Genomic DNA, 18,168 nt, shown 5'->3' on the forward strand with positions numbered 1-18,168 from the left:
TGGAGGCCGCGGTCCCGGAGTGTTCCCGCCGAGGCTGCCAGGAAGCGCCGCCCCGGCTCGGCCCTGAGCTCCTGAATCCTCTCAGTAGAGCGCGCTGGATCGCTCAGTCGTAGGGAAATACCTGCATCGCGCAAATCACATTTTTAGAATGCTTTCCCATCGGTGCCCCTAGCCTAGCCCGTTTTCCATGCGCAGGTTTTCACGTTAGCTGCTTCCCATTTGATGGTTGCCCCCATTGCACGTGTTTCTTTGTTTCCTGGGCTCAGAAACGAGCCTTGTACACTACGGAATTTTCCTGGAGATTCTGCCAAATACCAAAGCATGGTTCCTTAGTAATAAAGAAATTGGAACTAGGAAGGGAGACGGACTTGAGCATAGCAAAAACATACAATTTTTGTTTGGTGTTTTGTTTTTTCATCCCTAGGAACATGCTTCAGGAGGGTGCACACGGTAAATGGACAGTATCTAGCAGTGATGAAAGCGCCGAGGAAAATTCTGACAGTGAAAAACCATGTACATCTTCCGTATCGGGTGCTGCATGTGGTACGACAAGTGGACCACAGTACCCGTGCTCTGAAGCTAGGAAAGCTGCTCACAAGAGAAAAGCTTCTCCCCTGAAGCTCACTGATAAAAGTCTTTCTACAGAAACACCTCCAGCAGTAAAACAGAGACTAAGCCAAGAAGGCTCAGGTTGGTGTCTTTCTAGTAGTGATGAAGAGCCTGAAGATGAGCAAAAGCATGCCCACAGAGAAACAGTGAAAGAAGAAAAATACGATGCACCCAAAGAGCATCCTTTGAATCTTTGCAAAGATGACAAACTCTCAGAGAATCTGAAAGAAGAGGAGTATAATGAAACATCCAGTGAAGCCCAAGATATCTGGGATTTGGTGAATGGAGGGAATCCTTTCAGGTTTTTTCTCACTAAAGTCAGTGGAATCGAACAAAGCCATAATTCTGGAGCCCTGCACATAAAAGGTGAACAAGTGGCTTCTACAGAAGTAGGCTTTTGGGAGAAAGCAAGAGAATTTTTTTTTTTTTTTTTTTTTTTTTTTTTTTTTTTTTTTAGTTTGTGGGTATTTTTAAATGCATGTATTTCTTGGTTTCGCTGAGGTTTCATATTCTAAATATACAGGTTTGTAGAAATTGGTTCTGTTATCTGGACCTTTCTCTTTCAGAAGTATAGTGTATAAAGCATTAATTGCTAATATTTTGTTGTAACTTGAGTTAGACTGCAGAAATCTAATGTGTGTTTAGCCAAGGCAAGTCATGCTGCTTCTTATTGCTGCTTTCCCTGTGAGCTAATCTGGAGAAAACTGCTTGTCTTTGTGGCACTTAAAAGGGTGCTATTCTTGGGTGCATAACTGCCTGAGTAGTTATTTGCACTTGCCTTCGTGCTGCTGAGTGGTTTGCATCTAGTAGTTCACTATTACTTGATGCAGTACTTCTGAAGTTCTGTGTCTGGGATTCATGGGTCTGTTTAAATTCAGCTGGGAGAGAGCTGCCCATCAGTCAAGATGGGGTGAAGTCTTCGGTGTGCAATACCGATGCTTCAGGAATGCTCTGTAGTTGTTGTTTGATGTAAGGGGGAAGAGCTTTGTGCAGCTGTAAACTTCCCTGTGGTTAGAAATAAAATCCTACACATTAAAAGACAGAATCAGAAACAAGTATTCATAAGAGAATTGTGTATAGAAATACAATAAAATAATGCAGAAAAAAATTGTAGTTCTTTGAGGGAGAACAAATTACTCAAGAGCTATACAATTAAGTTGTAACTTTTCCTCCACCTCATGCCTATGAGCACAGCTGGTGTCAGAGACTTCAGTTGCTTTACTGCAGTATGTTTTTATATGCTTTGTGAATTTGTGGCTTTTGGCCTGCCCTCTCTTGGAAGTCCTGCTAGGTAATTAGTTGAGCTGGTGGACAGGCAGTGTTTTTTGTTTGTTTACGTGCTAAACCAGATTTCTGTAGAGCTAAGGTATTAGATACTTTGCGCATCCTAGAAGTTACTTGTTGGGCATGTTTTCAAGTCGGTGCTGTGCTTCAGTTATTGAGGTTATAAATTCCCAGTTGGCTTAGTTTCCTGTGTCACTATGATTGAACTATGGATTCACATATCCTACAATCAGTCTGCAACAGATAGATAAGCATTAACTATGCCCTTATTGCTGCTACCCTGCCACTGTTCTTCAAGTCCAGTTGCTAGGGGAGAGAGTAGTTTAATGTCCCTTTCTCAATATGATGTTGGACTTTTTCCTAATCAGCTTTTGAAACCTGTTTTTGCTTTGAGAAGATTAATACTTTTTATAAGCATGGGATCCTAAGTGATTCACAGGCGAATCAGTGACTTGAATACCTGGAACAGTAAACTTGTGAAAGCCTCTGTTACACCAAGTCTATGAACAATCTGGCCGTTGTGCTGTGGCAGCTATCAAACTGTTCGAGATGCAAAATGTTTACTTGAACTTTTTTTATTTATTTATGCTTTAATATTTTTAATAGATATTTTGTCTCCTCTTTTTGGAACTCTCGTATCTTCTGCCCAGGTGAGTTTCCTATTTGCCGAACTGATTTCACTTGCTTGTTTCACTTTATTAACCTTAAACTTGATAATCCATGCTTGTGCCACATAGTTGATATTAGCAGGGAACCTTGAATGTTTTCAAGTGTTGAACAATTTACTGAAATACAAAAATCATCCTGTGTTCTGCTGTAGAATTCAGGCAATTATAAGACTACTTTCTCTTGGTTTTGAGGAATGTGCAACTGAAAAGTGTGTATTTATGCTTATATAAATTATGGTTTTTTAAAGAAAAAACACCTTGCAATCTAGGAATGATATCTTTGTTATTGCCTAGAAGCTTTTGCTACCATTTTTGGTATAAACACGTGGCAAAGAGATGATCCTTGAACCTAAGCTTTTACATTATGTGCATGTGATTCTTTTTTTTTTTTTTCCTGGATGGTAAATTTTATGAGCACTAATGCACACTTTTAAGAAACTTAAATTCATTCTTGAATTGTTAAGAGAAAAGAAAGGAAGGATGTAAAAGTCAAAAATACACCTGTTTTTAGAATATGCTGTATATGATTGAAGCAGTAAGGTGTGATGACTTTACTTGATGTAGTTCATTGATCTAGCAAATTTTTTTGCTTTTTAATGAGTCTGTTTTCTTTTCTATGCAAGTTTAATTACTGTATTGATGTGGGATGGCTTGTAAGACAGTACCCGCAGGAATTCAGGTATGTTTATTTTACAAAGGTGAAATTATGCAATTTCCAGATCATTTCTGTTCATACAAGGTCCTGTTATAAGTGAATGATAAACACTTGTTTGCAGTAGCAGATGATTGTTACTAATTGGATATGCATAGACTCTTAGTTTTCTTTCTACTCTTATTCCACAGTTGTAGTTCTCTGATTTCTTGACTCTTCAAGACTATTAAATGGTCAGAGTTCAGGATAGCTGGTCTCTGATTTTTATTAGTTAACACTGAGGAGGTCCCATTTTGGGCCACAATGACAGGGCAGTAGATGACCTGTAAAGATGAAACAAGAAGCTTTTTGCTATACATTTTACTCAGTCAAGAGCCAGATATTGCAAGAGAAAGGAAGGGCACAAGAAAACTGTATGAAAAGGATCGGGATGATTTCATTGATAGGATGTAGTAAGTTAATGGGTATTGTCATAAAAGCAGTTCTTGTTTGCTTGAAATTCTTTTCTGACAATTGCAAACTCCTGCAGATTAAGTGAGTGTATACTGTGCTGCCTTTTTTTTTTTTTGTTCCTTTCATTTTACTGGAAGTGCAGTAGAACCAGAGTTCACAGAATTACAGTGGATAAGGCTGGAAGGGACCACTTTGGGTTGAGCAGCACACCATTCCTTGCGGGATCCTCCACTACATATGTCAGAAAGCTGTCATCAATGCTCTCGAGGAACTTCTTGGACTGTTCATGCTTTGCTGTGTTGCTTCTCCAACATGTCAGGGTAGTTAGTCCCCGACAAGAACTGGGACCTGTGGCTCTGAGGCTGCTGGAACTGCTGCTTGTAGAAGTCCTCACCCACTTAGTCCTCCTGATCAGATGGCCAGCAGCAAGCATCCACAACAGTGTCACCCCTTACTTGTCTGCTCATTTATCCTTAACTCATAATGTCCTGATTGATATGTTCCAAATGTTGCCTCACGTAGAGGGCAACTCCACTGCTGCACCTTCCTGTCTTTCCTAAACCGCATGTAGCCCTTCATGACAATATTCCAGTTGTGTGAGCTATCCCGCCATGTCTCTGTAACTGCAATGAGATCAAAATCCTGTGACTGCTCACAGATCTCCAGTTCCTCCTGTTCGTTCCCTGTTCTATGGTATACAGGTGCTTTATAGAAGTATTTGAGCGTGCCAATATGCCTTTGAGGGTGCAAAGGGATGCCTCATAGTCCTGTCTTGTGGTTATGTCTTTAGCTGCTTGTACTTGTTGCGTTTATCCCAATCTTCTGCCATCATTCCCTTTAACTGACAGGAGAGAATATAACTTGTGCTCTAGATGTCTTGACCAGTTGTTCCAAGGCCCTGACGTCCCTCTTCTTTGTCTGCAGTCTTACGGGATTTTGTTGCTACTTGCTTGAAAAACCCATAATAATCAGTGTGCTGAGCCAGGTGGGAATTTTCTTGGTGGCGTCTTTTACCTGGACGCCAGGGAGGCAACACACCTTCCTACGGATTGATCTGGTTGGCAGGACCAGAAGTTTAGTTCTAGGAAGTGAACACCAAATTACTGCCAGAATAGACCTAGCTCTCCCCTTTTCCCTATCACATCTTCTCTGTAAGGTAGTAATTACTAAATTGTCTTAGATCCACATTGTGTGTATCAATGCTTTTGAGAGCTTACATTTGTCTGTTTCCAGCCATAGGGACAAGTTTCATTCATGATCTTGTATTAGGAGTTTCTATTTTGGTGTCTGCTTTACTACACACTTCCTGTTTTCCAGTGTCTTTACCTTAGAGGTTCTATTGTAGTTACTGCTATTTTGAGTTAGTTAATAAGGCATATTGATTTCAGTGCCATCTTTCTGCTGGGCTATGCAATTTAGGGGCCAGATGTCATAGCTATGTGAAGGAATGGTTTAGACTGGTTGCTGATTTACTTGATGTTTTAATAGTAATCTCCTTTTGTTTAAGGAAGAAGCCATTGCTGATAGTTCATGGTGAGAAGAGAGAATCTAAAGCTGAACTAATGGCACAAGCACGGCCTTATGAGAATATTAGCTTTTGTCAGGTAATTAACATTTGTATCATCTTTTGGTTGAAGTTAAGCCGTCAAAGTCTTCGTACTGATGAAAAGAAACACCTTATGTGGGAAGTTTTTTGTTATACTTTGAGGAATATCCATGCCAGGGCCATAGGAACATGGTAACAGTGATCCTGGTTGGATGTGATTATGGCAGGCTTCACCCACAAAAGTTTGTACAGAACAGCTGCCCTTGAAAATGTCACAGGGCTCATGGAAGAGCTGCTCACCTTCTCCACTAACATGTTACACTCAAGTTCTTACAGTGGCTGAAAAGGAAACATTATTTTTGTGTAAAGCACAGAACTTACTCCTAGTGTCACTACAATCTTAAGTCTCATCAAAGAATTATTATTTTCCAAATATGTTTTATACAAGAAAACGCTGATACAAATAATCTCAGTAATACTGTTAAAATTGCTGTGAGCACTCTTCCTGGCATGTGCCATTTTATCTCTGATGTTATGTTCATTGTTTTGCTGTCCCTAAGTAGTGAAGTAATTGGCTTCATCCTGGGGGAGGGATGTGGCTATGGCAACTTGCCAGTATATCAAGATTTTGGCAGGTGAAGTATATTAATGATCATGGGGAGTTTGTGCTCTTTGTTAGGAGGAGAATGATCTTGGAATTTTGTTCTCTCTGAAGCAGTCTGGTAATCCTGAGTTTCCTGTTGAATTGGTGGACCCAGTACTGCAGGTGTGGTCTCGCTGGTGTTCAGCAGTGGGGAAGGTTCACCTCCCTTGACCTGCTGGCAGCATTCCTTTTAACGCAGGCCAGGACCCTGGTAGTTGTCTTTCATGCAAGGGCACATTGCTGGCTTCTGTTCAGCTTGGTGTCCAGCAGGAGCCTTGCGTTATTTTCTGCTGATTATTTCTGAAAATGCTGCTAGTAAGAGATACAAATTGTGGAACAGTTCCAGCAAGAGTTGCATTACCATTTAAAGTCTAGCTGGTAGAAAGTGGAGAGTGCATTAGAAGTATTGAGAAAGAAGATAATGTATTTTTGTGGTCTGTCCACTAGAGAGCAGTGAAATGAAACAAAATTAAGAAGCAATGCACAATAGCAATTTTTAATGATCAACTTTTGAATTTTGTAGGCTAAACTGGATATTGCATTTGGAACTCACCATACGTAAGTAACACTATGAAGCAGAAAGGTCTGCAGCAAAACTGGATTTCACAGAAATTGTTGAGTCTTAAAGTTTCCATAAACATCTTATATTTAGGGATGACAGGATTGTTCTAATTTAATGAGACAAATTAGCTATTGAGTAGATACAAGCTGTGCAAGTTAAACAGTTGAACTGGTCTGAGACAGGTGCACTGCAGATCCTGGCTCTTAACTCATGCCTTAATACCAAAACTGTAATGCAGACTTGATCAGACATAGGCAGGGCAGACACAACACTGATTTACTGGTTGTGTTTTTCAGTTTCTGTGGAGGATCTGGAAATTAGCAAATTTGGGGGTCATCTCAAAGAAAAAGCTTGAATTGGATATTATAGAAGTGTCACAGAGTGAATTTTGTAGGTAGAAAGCTACAGATAAGAACAGATTTAATCTTATATTTTAGCAGAGATCTTTTGGGTTCAGTTTGGGCGTCAGATCTCATCCTTTGGGATCACATGGATATGCTGTCTTTACACAGCTAATGAAAACTTGGATAGGGGAATTTGAGCAGTTTTGTTACAAAAAATACAGATATGCATGTTTATCTCAGTTACTAGTTCTAAAATTCCTTTGTGCTGTAGCTTGAGTTAAGAGTTATGAATAAATAGCTTTTTTGCCGTCTCAATGGTTAGCTACATACATACCTTCTTTTAAAGTGAAAGTCAGTTTAAGGGGAGGTAACTAGGTTTTAATAAATTCAGCTATAAGTAAAGGCCTTTCAGTGTTCCTTAATTCTTTTTCTAACTACCTGCAAAGAGATAAGTTTATATGAAGATCTGTGCAGATACAGGAAGTGTTCTGCATGCATTCATTTTGCTGTGGGTAATTAGTTGCATAAGATGTTAAGCTGTACTCTGGAATTAAATAAATGGGAATAGTCTAATGACTGCCATGTGAGCTTGGCATGCACATGAATTGAAGTATAAATGCTTGCATGATACACAACAGATTTTGAAAATAATTACCTTGGAGCTTTTTAATGAATTGCTTATTTATCTCCTGCTCTCATTGCACTTGAAATAGATGAAGACTTATGTATCTTTTTTTAAAGGAAAATGATGTTGTTGTTATATGAAGAAGGTCTTCGAGTTGTGATACATACATCCAATCTTATTGCTGAAGATTGGCACCAGAAAACTCAGGGGTAAGCAACGATTTCTAGCAGGTGTATGTTTAATACTTTCCATAGGTGTTTGCTACTGCTGGAGATGGGATACTAGGTCAGGTGATCTAGTATTGCAAGCCTTATGCTCCTAAAATAGAGCTTTGCAAAAAAAAAAAAAAAAATTTTAAAAATTGAGCTTAGAATGCTGGTAGCTAAGTCTGAGCTCTACTTGCTTTCTCCTGTAAACAAAACCATGTTCCCAGCTGGCTGATAGCTTAAAATCAGTCTGACTGATACAAAATTTTATTGTGCTCTGCTGTCTCTTTATGAAAAAACTTCTTAGCTATTAAGTACCATATATATAGATCTGAAACAGCTATTTAAAAATTATCTTAAATACTGCAAGAATAATGTGGATGTGCAAATGATCTGGTTTTGTTGTGACTGTATCTAGACTGTAGTCTGATAAGTGTTGGGCACTGTTGGTTCTGTAATATAGTAGATGACCTAGTATTTGCCCAGTATCCTTTCCTGAGAAGGAATTTTTTTCTGTTTTATTTCTTGGAAGAAGTTTTTAAACTTAATGACCACCTTGGGACATAATTTTGTTGGGAGCACAAAAAACAGGATTAAGTGGCGTGTTAATATAAGGGTCCTCAACCTCTTCAGTGTTTTGGCTATTTTTATGGGAGCAATTTTTTAGTTAGATGACCACAATAAATCAGGGTATAAAATTTCTTCAAACTAATGGAAAGTTGCTTCTCAGAAGTTACTGTTACTTTGACATCCATTTTGCTGCCATTAAATATGGCAGAATTTTGAGACTTTGCTTGTCTGAGACAAGCTCTTTGAGTGGCAAAAATAGTCACTGATTTTTTTTTTGCCTTCAGATCTTACGAGATCTTATGGCTTTAGTATTTTATGGCAGTTAGCTTTTTAGAAAGCTAAGAAGGCATGAAAATAGCTAGTGGGATACTTAACAAGTTCCCCTACTTGTCAAACATGAGAAATATTTTTCTTTTTTAGCTTTTGCATACTGCAGTGTTATGCAGTATCACAATATGGTGCTTCTGAATTTCAAAGGATAGTATCAACACATTGTAAAGTTGATAATGCAGAATCTTTGGCCCCCATGGCTACAATAATGTGTGACTGAAAAGAAATGCCTAATGTTTTCCCTGCATAGTGCCCATCCCATTTTACTCTGATGGAGGTTCTTGAGAGGTGACATATCATTGTGCACTGCTCTTCAAACTACATAAACCTTTCAGATGCGTTAATTGGTGGTTTTCTATGCAGTTGCACAAAGCAGTAGTTCAGCAGAACACATTGCAGTGTTCTGTTGCTATAGAAAATGTTGATGAAAGGACTGGTGGTTGGTAAGTCTGAACCTGACCAGTTTAGCAGTGGTGAAAGCTGTAAGTGTATGTGTGGATAAATGATGAGAATGCTATTTTCATTTGAAAGTGTTAGTTTTATGATTTCAAGTATGAGCCAAGTCTGTAGATGTAAAGACAAGACATCTATAGTTAGTATCACAATGACCTTCAGATGTGCTTTACTCATGTACTAAACCCATGTGTTATTAATGTGTGGTGTCCTTGTTTATATGGCTGATATTTTTTTTTTTCTTTTTCTTCTTTTAAGAATATGGCTAAGCCCTTTATATCCAAGGCTACCTAAGGGAACATCTGGTTCTGCTGGTGAATCTGCAACTAATTTTAAATCTGACTTAATAAGTTACTTGACAGCTTACAGTTCTCCTGCACTCAAGGAATGGATAAATCTGATTCAAGAACATGATTTATCAGAGACAAGGTATATATAATCTTGTGGGTTTTGTAACTTGCATGTGTGGGTTGTTTTTAATTTTTTCTAAAAATTAAATATCTGTGTTAGGATCTGTTAGACCTTGTGCTTGTTTTGTAGGCTAATCTTGTTTCAGACTTAAGTGTTCAAACATGACAAACTTTTTGCAGTTTTTAAAAATCTATCTTATGTAGATTGTCAAGTTGGCCAACTTCTAGTCCTACAAGCATGCATTTTAAAAGAAGAAAGAAGGGTGCACCAGCAGTAACTTTTCAGAAAGTAGCTGTAAAGTAATAAGGACTTGATGTCATTGATTTCATTTCAGTCTGGCTCAAGTATTTACTCCAGTAAAATTACCAGTGGAAAAAACTGTGTTGTATTGGGTTTGTCATGTAAGAGTGATCATATAAACAAAGCTTACTGGAATGGGGATTTTATTCAAAATAGGTTGTTGTATTCATAAGGCAAAGTTGAATCCACATATCTATATTATTTTTGCCTATAACAGGCATGGATTGGTTTTGGTAGGCAGCGTTGTGTCTAACTGGTCTTGGAATAGTCTTCTCTACTATCACATTGCTGATACTGCTTAAAAATAATTCAGGATGCTTAATTTACTTCTAATAAAGTAAATATGAGCATTTACCTCAGAAATTGTAATTCTACCTGACAACTTAATTGCTGTTTTATGATCTGACCAAAAGTTGTTGAAAAGAAAAGCTGGAAATGGTCATATACTGTGGTGGAAAATAGAGACTGAAATGTTGTCTAGTTTATACATAAAAAGGTGCTTTTAGCTTTACATGGAGTCCTAAAAGATTGGAGAGGGTAAAAAAGGTATGTACTTTATATAATCAGGTGAGCTAACAGCCTGAGCTGCTGCTGTGATTGCATTGATCATCAACATGAGCCTTAACAGGTGAGTTGAGCCCTAGCTGATAGGCATTTATGCGTGGGCTAGGAAAGAGTCACTTGTTAGCATAAGGATCGGTTCCTGGCCATTTGATGTACTGTAGGGGATGTTCAGTTGTGTATAAAGTTAGCCATAAGATGCATGCAGTAGGGAACAGCTTCTTAAAGTGTCTGTTTGTTGTGACTTTGAGCAGGTCTCTTTCCTGTTTTCAGGGCAAAATCAAGTATGTTACTAAACCCGTTATTAGGAGGACTGTTGAAAAAGCTGTACTTTGCATCTGAACTATCAGCTGCCCAAATGGAAACTCGTACCTGAATCGGCTGATTTGGTTGTAGCAATAGATTGGCTTTACTCCAAATTACATGCCCAGTTATGTGCCAAACGAGCTATTTGTGTGTATTGCTAACATCATCTGTCTTCTGCATTTTTGTACACTGAAAAAGATGTAGTTCTTGTCTTGGCTGTAGAACAGCCTGATGGTGCATGACAGCCATATAGGATGCTGTTAATAAATTTTACAGCTGAAAATCTAGTTTTCTTTGTATTGTAAACCCATGAGAGAGATTAAATATTTCTGGTTGCACTTGCGTGTTCAATCTTGCTGCTAAGTTTTACTTAAATACCTTGCTACTTTACAAACCAAAGCACTCCAGATCTACAAAATTCTGTTGTTTTTTTCTTTTTTTAGAGTGTATCTGCTTGGTTCTACCCCTGGACGATATCAAGGCAGTGATAAAGAAAAGTGGGGTCATCTTAGGCTCAGAAAGGTATCAAAACTGTGACCTTTTTTGTTAATATCCTTTCAAATGTAAATAGAATTTTGGAGAGCATTCTTCAGTTCCTTCCGATTTTTCCATCTGTCATCAGTCTTTCAATACATTGTTACAGTTAAAGTTATCAATAACATATATAAGCTTGCAACTTAGAACTTACTCTGTCTACTGATTAAAAAGACAGTTTAAAATGTTTCTATAAGTACTTTAGCAACAAAAGGAGACTAATGAGAAGCTCCATCATTTATTGGTTGCAGGGGGAGACATAGTGAGAAAGCTTGAGGCAAAGGCTGAGGTGCTTGATGCCTTCTTTGCCTCTGTCTTTAATAGCAGGACCTGTTCTCCATGTGTCCAGCTCCCCAAGCTGGAAGACAGGGACAGGGAGTGGAATGAAAGCCCCATAACCCAAGGGGAACTGGGCAACGACCTGCTGCAACACTGAAGTGTACACAAGTCCATGGGACCAAATGGGATCCACTGAGGGAGCTGGAAGGTCCCAGTTGACTGGAGGTTGGCAAATCTGACACCCATTTATGAGAAGGGTTGGAAGGAAGATACAGGGAGCTACATGCCTGTAAGTCTGACCTTGGTGCCAGGGAATGTTACGAAGCAGATCATCTTGAATGGGTCATTAGGCCCAGTCAGCATGAGTATGAAAGGGAGGTCCTGTTTGGCTAACCTGATCTCCTGTGACAGCCTAGTGGGTGAGGGAGAGGCTGTGGATATTGTCTACCTGAACTTTAGTAAAAGCTTGGACACTGTTTCATATAGAATTCTCCTCCTGGCCTAGATGGGTGCACTCATTGATGGGTAGAAAATCAGCTGGATGGCTGATCTCAGAGAGTGGTGGTGAATGGAGTTACATCCTGCTGGCAGACAGTTACAAGTGGGTTCCCCAGGGCTCCTTATTGAGCCCACCAAGCTGGGGGGGAGTATCGATCTGCTGGGGGGTTGGAAGGCTCTACAGAGGGATCTGGACAGGCTGGATCAGTGAGTGAAGACTGAATGAGTGAAGTATGAGGTTCAACAAACCATGTGCTGGGTGCTGCACTTGAGTCACAGCAACCCCATGCAGCACTACAGCCTGGGGGCAGAGTGGCTGGAAAGCTGCCCAGTGGAAAAGGATCTGGAGGTGCTGGTTGACAACAGCTGGACATGAGCCAGCGTGTGGCCAAGAAGGCCAGTAGCATCCTGGCATTCTGTGTCAGCAGTAACGTGGCCAGCAGGATAAGGGCAGTGATTTTCTCCCTGTACTCAGCACCGGTGAGGCCACACCTCAGGTGTTGTGTCCAGAAGGGCAACAGACCTGGGGAAGGGTCTGAAGCATGGTTCTGATGAGGAGCAGCTCAGGGAGTTGAAGGTGTTAAGCCTGGAGGAAAAAAAGGCTCAGGAACACCTTTTACTGCTCTCTACAGCTACTTGAAAGGAGGTTGTAGCTGAGTGGGGATTGGTCTCTTCTCCCAGGTAACAAGTGATAGGACAAGAGGAAATGGCCTCAGGTTGTGCCTGGGGAGGTATAGTTGGGATATTAAGAAAAATTCCTTCAAAGTCTATGAAGCAGTGGAACAAGCTGCCCAGGGAAGTGGTAGAGTCACCTTCCTTGAAGATACTTAACAAATGTGTAGATGTGGGACTTAGGGACATGGTTTAGGGGTGAATATGAAGTGTTACGTTAATGGTTGAACTCTGTTGCCTCTAGAGGTCTTAGGTTTGTTTAGGTAAGCCATAATGGTAAATCTTCAAGATTGCATATATTAAGTTTTTAGGGACCCTTCTTGTTTGGGTCTGGTTTTTTGGTTGGTTTTTTTTTTTTTTTCAGAATTTGATGAGGTATTTCATTTCCTCTATTAAATGCTTTTCATAATTGGAGAATTTTTGACCTGCACCTCCTGCTGAAAAAACCTGCTGAAGTGGCATTATTTCATATACTGTCATGAATTTTACATGGAGTTCTACTGCTGTCTGTGGCAAACTTCTGTGACATACAGAATATTTATGTATCACATTGCTTTTCAACATTAGGTTACTCTTACAGATATCCCTTTGCTCATTAAGAGCTTGTCCTTTCTGGTACATGTTGTCTGATGTTTTTTGCATAGTTAGACACAGAATGAAAAAAAAAATAAAACAGAAAAAGCCTGTAAGGGTGAAAGATAGTCTTGTGGCAGATATTTCTGTGATTTTAACAGTTTTTTAGTGACAATGCAGATAGACCTGATGATGCTATATTGATGACTGAAGCCATTAGATTGTGTGTTTGATCTAGAGTGGCATAAAGGTGGCAACTACATGCAATTTAATATCTGTCTATATCCATCTGTTTTTAATATGGCTTTAAGTTCCATTCACAGCTGAAGAATTCCTCTAAAAGGATCATTTCAGTTTCCTCTTCAATTGTTCTTTTTTCCCCTCTTATTGTAGGCATAAATTGTAGCTGGGTGTCGTGGCTTTAGGATACAAGAGGAATTTTATGGCCAAAAACCACCAAATATAAAAAATATGTGGTTGTTTAATTTATTGTGACTTCTGAAGCTAATGTTTCATGTTTTTAGAGCTGCTAACATTCTTTTCACCTATTATTTAATGGTGGGCTTTGGTGCTTTTGGATAAAACTTGATGTTTAATCTTTTCTTGAAGTGAGTTTATTTGGAAAGCCTGATTATTTTTTTTTTTTTTTAATGACGAAGTTAAATATGTAGTATGAATGTTGATCTTTCATTATCAAAAGTGAATTATAGAGGATTTATTATATCAAAAGTGATATCAAACTAATTAAGGTATGCCTTGCCTGTTGAAGTTTAACAGTGCTTTAATTCCTCTCACTAGCTTTTGAAGGAGCATGCTTTGTCAATACCAGCACAGGAATCCTGGCCGCTTGTTGGACAGTTCTCAAGCATCGGTTCAATGGGAGCTGATGGCTCCAAATGGCTGTGCTCTGAGTTCCAGGAGAGCCTGGTGGCTGCAGGCAGCAGTGTGACAACTTTCCGTAAATGTGATGTCCCAATTCATTTGGTATGTCTTTTAGATGGTAGTGACCTTCATTTAACACTTATTCATTTGTTTTGGAAATCTTAATCATTGGTTTGCTTTTAACTTTTGGAAGACAGTAATGGAGTTTTTATCATGATACCATATATATGACACTTGTGTATGATTTGCTATAAAAATGTACCATAATTTCCATCTTCATGACAGTAGATTATGTATCATCTCATCAAAATTTATCTTCTCATTCTATAGCTTGTCTTCCATCAGGTTTTGTAGATGCAGCTGTTTTTTCTTCTAAGATGTAACTGAATCCTTAGTCATTAATACCTTTGGTTATTAGCACAATTAAGGGGAGGAGCAGAAAAGTTTGTGGCAGGAGCTTGTTAAATCAGGGAAAAATGATGGTCAAACGATGCTTTTACCATGTGCTAATTGCCCCTGCATACTCATATCTCATATTTGAGGTGTGAGACTAAAATCTCATAAAGTAAGGTTAAGAACTAGCTTTGGCTACTTGGAAGTTTTACTTGAGACTTGCTAGCTAATTTTGGTTAGCTCTGTAAGAGTGGTAAAAATACTAGACTGACTTTGTTACTGGCACAAATGTAGTTGTAAGCTGCAGTGTAATTTTATTAATTTTGGAAAATGAAGCCTTTAATACTTATTTTTTTCTCAAGTTTCCTTTAAAGGTGTTTGTTTGAAAATTGACAGCCTGTCTATTTAGAGCAGTGTTACTAAAGTTATTTTTCGTTCTACCTCCATGAAGGTTTATCCTACTGTGAACAATGTGAGGCAAAGTCTAGAAGGCTATCCTGGTAAGCAGATGAATTCCCATTTATTTGCTTTTTGTGGTCATAATGTCCTGCAAAATCACTTTAGTGGTTGATGTTCATTTAACGTGAAGGTGTCATCTTTCTGAGAATGTGATAGAATGGGTGCCAGTACAATCCTATTACTTTTGCTAGAGCTCTGACCCCAGCTGTCCTATTGTAATTGAATAGAAAGGGCTTTGTGGGCACTGGTATGTAATGTTTGTCTGTCCTAGCCATGTTCATATGTCACTGTATAGAAAAGCAACAGTTCTTGCCCACTGCTCTTACTCCAGTCATCATTTCATTTTGGCAGAAAATTCAGGTTTGAATGTGTCAAGTTCTTCTGTTTTGATTTCAGTGTCATTCTGCACATCAGATACAATGGAGGCTAAGGTTTTATTGGTCTTTTTTTTTTTAATATTGTAATATACGACTGTTTGTTCAGTATTCACATGTTTCTTTTCATGAAGTTACTATATTTGTAAAAGCATGGCCTCAACCTGCCTGAAACAGGAATTGGTACTGTAGTATTCTCATACAAGGAAGCTTCTGTTACTCAAAAGCAAGTCTTCAAAAGGTCAAGGCAATTGGAAGAGATTCCAGGAGTATTGAAAGAAGAGAATTCTTTCCTATCTTTAGGAAGGGTAAGAAGGTGGATCTGGGGCCCTATAGGCCTGCCAGCCTCACTTTGATCCCTGGGAAGGTGATGGAACAAGGAATCCTGGAAACAATTTTCAAACATGTGGCAGACAAAGAAGGTGACTCGGAGTAGTCAGCATAGATTTTTAAAGAAGAAATTATGCCTCATTAACCTGATGTCCTTCTATGATAAGTGGCTTGATGCATGAGGAGTGCCCCTAGATGTCGTTTAGCTTAACTTTGTCTTTCAGCTCTGTCTTCTCTAACATCATTACAATGATGTGATGAAGTCCAGGCTGGATTGAGTGGAAAGTGGGGTAGATTGGAAACTGGCTGAGCTGCCAGGCCTCAGAGGCTGTGAGCATTGGCACAAAGGCCTGCAGGAGGTCAGCTACTAGTGGTGGTGTGTGCCAAGCACTGGTACTGGGGTCATGCATTAATGTCTTCATCAGTGACCTGGTGGTAGGGCAGAGTACACCTGTAGGGAGTTTCCAGATAATGCAAGCTGAGGAGGAGTAGTTGATGTATTGGGTGATTGTGCAACCAGTCAGAGGGACTGTGCAGGCTGGAGAAATGGGCAGACAGCAACCTCATGCAGTGCGACAGAGGGCAGTGCAAAGTACTGTGCTGGGGCAAGAGCAGCCCCAGGCATGAGCGCATGCTGGGGGCTAACCAGGGGTGAACAGCTTTGCAGAAAAAGACCAGGTAGTGCTGATGGTCACTAAGCTGAAGATGAGCCAGCAATGCACCCTTGTAGCAAGCAGGCCAGCTGAATCCTGGGCTGTGTTAGGAAGTACATTGCCAGGAAGTGACCTATCCTCTCTGTTTAGCACTGGTAAGACTGCTTCTGGAGTGCTGTGTCTAGTTGTTGACTTCACAGTACAATACAGATATGGACATACTGAACCAAGTACTGCAAAAAGCCACAAAGATGAATAAGGGATTGGACTATGTGTCATACAAGGAGAGGCTGAGAGAGCTGCATAATTCTTGGAACTTGGAGAAGAATGCTTTCCTGGGAAATCTTACCAGTGTGTATAAATGTAAATTATAGGAAGAGGCGAAGTAGAGGCAGATGCTTTGTGTGGTGACCAGGGAAAGAACAAAAGGCATTGGATGTACATGGGAATCTCCTGTATCTCAACTTACCCTTATAGCAAAATTGTTTTCTGATGTTTAAATGGAATAGGTTGCTCATAGGGTGTAGAGTCTCTGTTTTTGAACATACTCAAAACCTGACAGGATACCGTACTGAACAGTGTTGTACTGTGTGCTCTGTTCAGCCCTGCTTTGAGCACGAAATTGTTCTAGATGATTTCCAGAGGGTTCTTTCAAGAAACTTCAGTCATTCTTTGGCTTTGCTGAATCATTAAAAGTGTTCCTATTCCAAGCTGGATGCCTATGCTCCTATGCAGGAGAGTAGTTTTTGAATTTTAACGCTGGTGGATTTTGAACATGGAGCTAGCATGAATGTTTTCAGCAGTCTTTGTCTTTCTTCTGATTAGTGTTTGGACGTATGGAGAAATTGCAGCCAGAGAATTTATAGGCATCTGTGGTTCACAGAATTAAGTTAGCATGTCTTTAAATATTTCTGGTTATTTACAGCCCAGTGACTTCTTACTGTAATTTCTTTCACATTGTGAAATAACTTGGTGAATTACACAATTCTGTGTTTGTGCAAATGAACAGCAGTTAGTGCATTCCTGAGAGCAGTAAAGCTTTTGTAATGGGTTCTTATGGCATCTTCTAGGACATGTTGAATAGAGTAAGCTTTGCATCATGCTTTTACTACACAACACTAATATAATTCAGTATGCCTGGCTGATTCTTCTTTGTTAAATCCATTTCAAGAAATCACAAGGTGCATTAGCCAAAGGCCAAATCAATACAAATACAATTTCATCATAGAAGTACTTGCTTTTTAAAATAACGTTGTTTGGGGTTTGGTACGTTTGTTCTTACTCCTGAAACCTGCTTGTTTTATTTCCTCTTTATAGTTTGTACGGGTAATGATTCCAATCTGTTGATGTCAAATAGTATCATATAAAAAAAACTACCCATAATTCTCCCTGTATAGTTCCTCTTTTTCCTAGTGTAAATATGCTGTGTAGTGTTTAGGAACTTGCTAAATTATAAGAATGGAAAAAACTCCAGCAAGTATATACCATTTTATACTACTGGAGCATTTCATAATTTCCTGAAAGTAACTCATGAAGGTAGCCCACATAGCTTATTCCTCAAGATGCCTGCTGCTTTTAGAATGTCTTTCAAAAAATAAATGTACATGTTCTGTTTTTTTTCTTAAGCTGGTGGCTCACTTCCCTACAGTATACAGACAGCACAGAAACAGCTGTGGTTGCATTCCTATTTTCAGTAAGTAGAACTCAATTCTTTGGGGTTTTTTTCAGACTGTATGTTTAAAGTTACAGTGCTGTAATGTTTAAGTGTTAACAGCAAATAAGTTGAAGCAGTTACAAGTATGATATTCTTAAACTCCTTAAAGTAAAGGCCTTTAGTTCCTTATCTGCTGCATCTTATGTCCAACAGTAGAACATGCTGTTTACCCATAAAAATTATATGGGATAATGTTGCTACTGGATTTCGGTTTCTGTAAACTTTTATTTAAGGTTTCTTCTCTGAACTGGAATAATGTTACTCCTTTTTTTTAACTTAGAGTT

General features: G+C 39.1%; 2 protein-coding genes across 3 annotated transcripts in view; one reads left to right on the plus strand and one right to left on the minus strand.

The window, feature by feature from the left end:
* EFCAB11 (EF-hand calcium binding domain 11) overlaps positions 1-127 on the minus strand; it is a 61,460-nt gene extending 61,333 nt beyond the window's left edge. Inside the window, 1 exon segment of the mRNA XM_017728929.1 lies at positions 122-127. Within this exon segment, the coding sequence (XP_017584418.1) occupies positions 122-127 (6 nt within the window).
* Positions 21-18,168, plus strand: part of TDP1 (tyrosyl-DNA phosphodiesterase 1) — a 43,685-nt gene continuing 25,537 nt past the window's right edge. Inside the window, exons 1-11 of one of the 2 annotated variants that reach the window (XR_001860216.1) lie at positions 21-975; positions 2,500-2,543; positions 3,185-3,240; positions 5,174-5,270; positions 6,379-6,413; positions 7,503-7,595; positions 9,204-9,374; positions 10,967-11,045; positions 13,878-14,063; positions 14,806-14,854; positions 17,797-17,863. Coding sequence is in view for 1 of the 2 variants with exons in the window: in XM_008629700.2 (XP_008627922.1) it covers positions 429-975; positions 2,500-2,543; positions 3,185-3,240; positions 5,174-5,270; positions 6,379-6,413; positions 7,503-7,595; positions 9,204-9,374; positions 10,967-11,045; positions 13,878-14,063; positions 14,806-14,854; positions 17,797-17,863 (1,424 nt within the window). In the remaining variant the exon portion in view is untranslated. The remainder of the gene's footprint in view (positions 976-2,499; positions 2,544-3,184; positions 3,241-5,173; positions 5,271-6,378; positions 6,414-7,502; positions 7,596-9,203; positions 9,375-10,966; positions 11,046-13,877; positions 14,064-14,805; positions 14,855-17,796; positions 17,864-18,168) is intronic. The other variant, XM_008629700.2, reaches the window with a different exon arrangement.

The sequence above is a fragment of the Corvus brachyrhynchos genome, unplaced genomic scaffold, assembly GCF_000691975.1.
Source record: "Corvus brachyrhynchos isolate BGI_N302 unplaced genomic scaffold, ASM69197v1 scaffold1, whole genome shotgun sequence".
In the NCBI taxonomy this organism is placed as follows: domain Eukaryota; kingdom Metazoa; phylum Chordata; class Aves; order Passeriformes; family Corvidae; genus Corvus; species Corvus brachyrhynchos.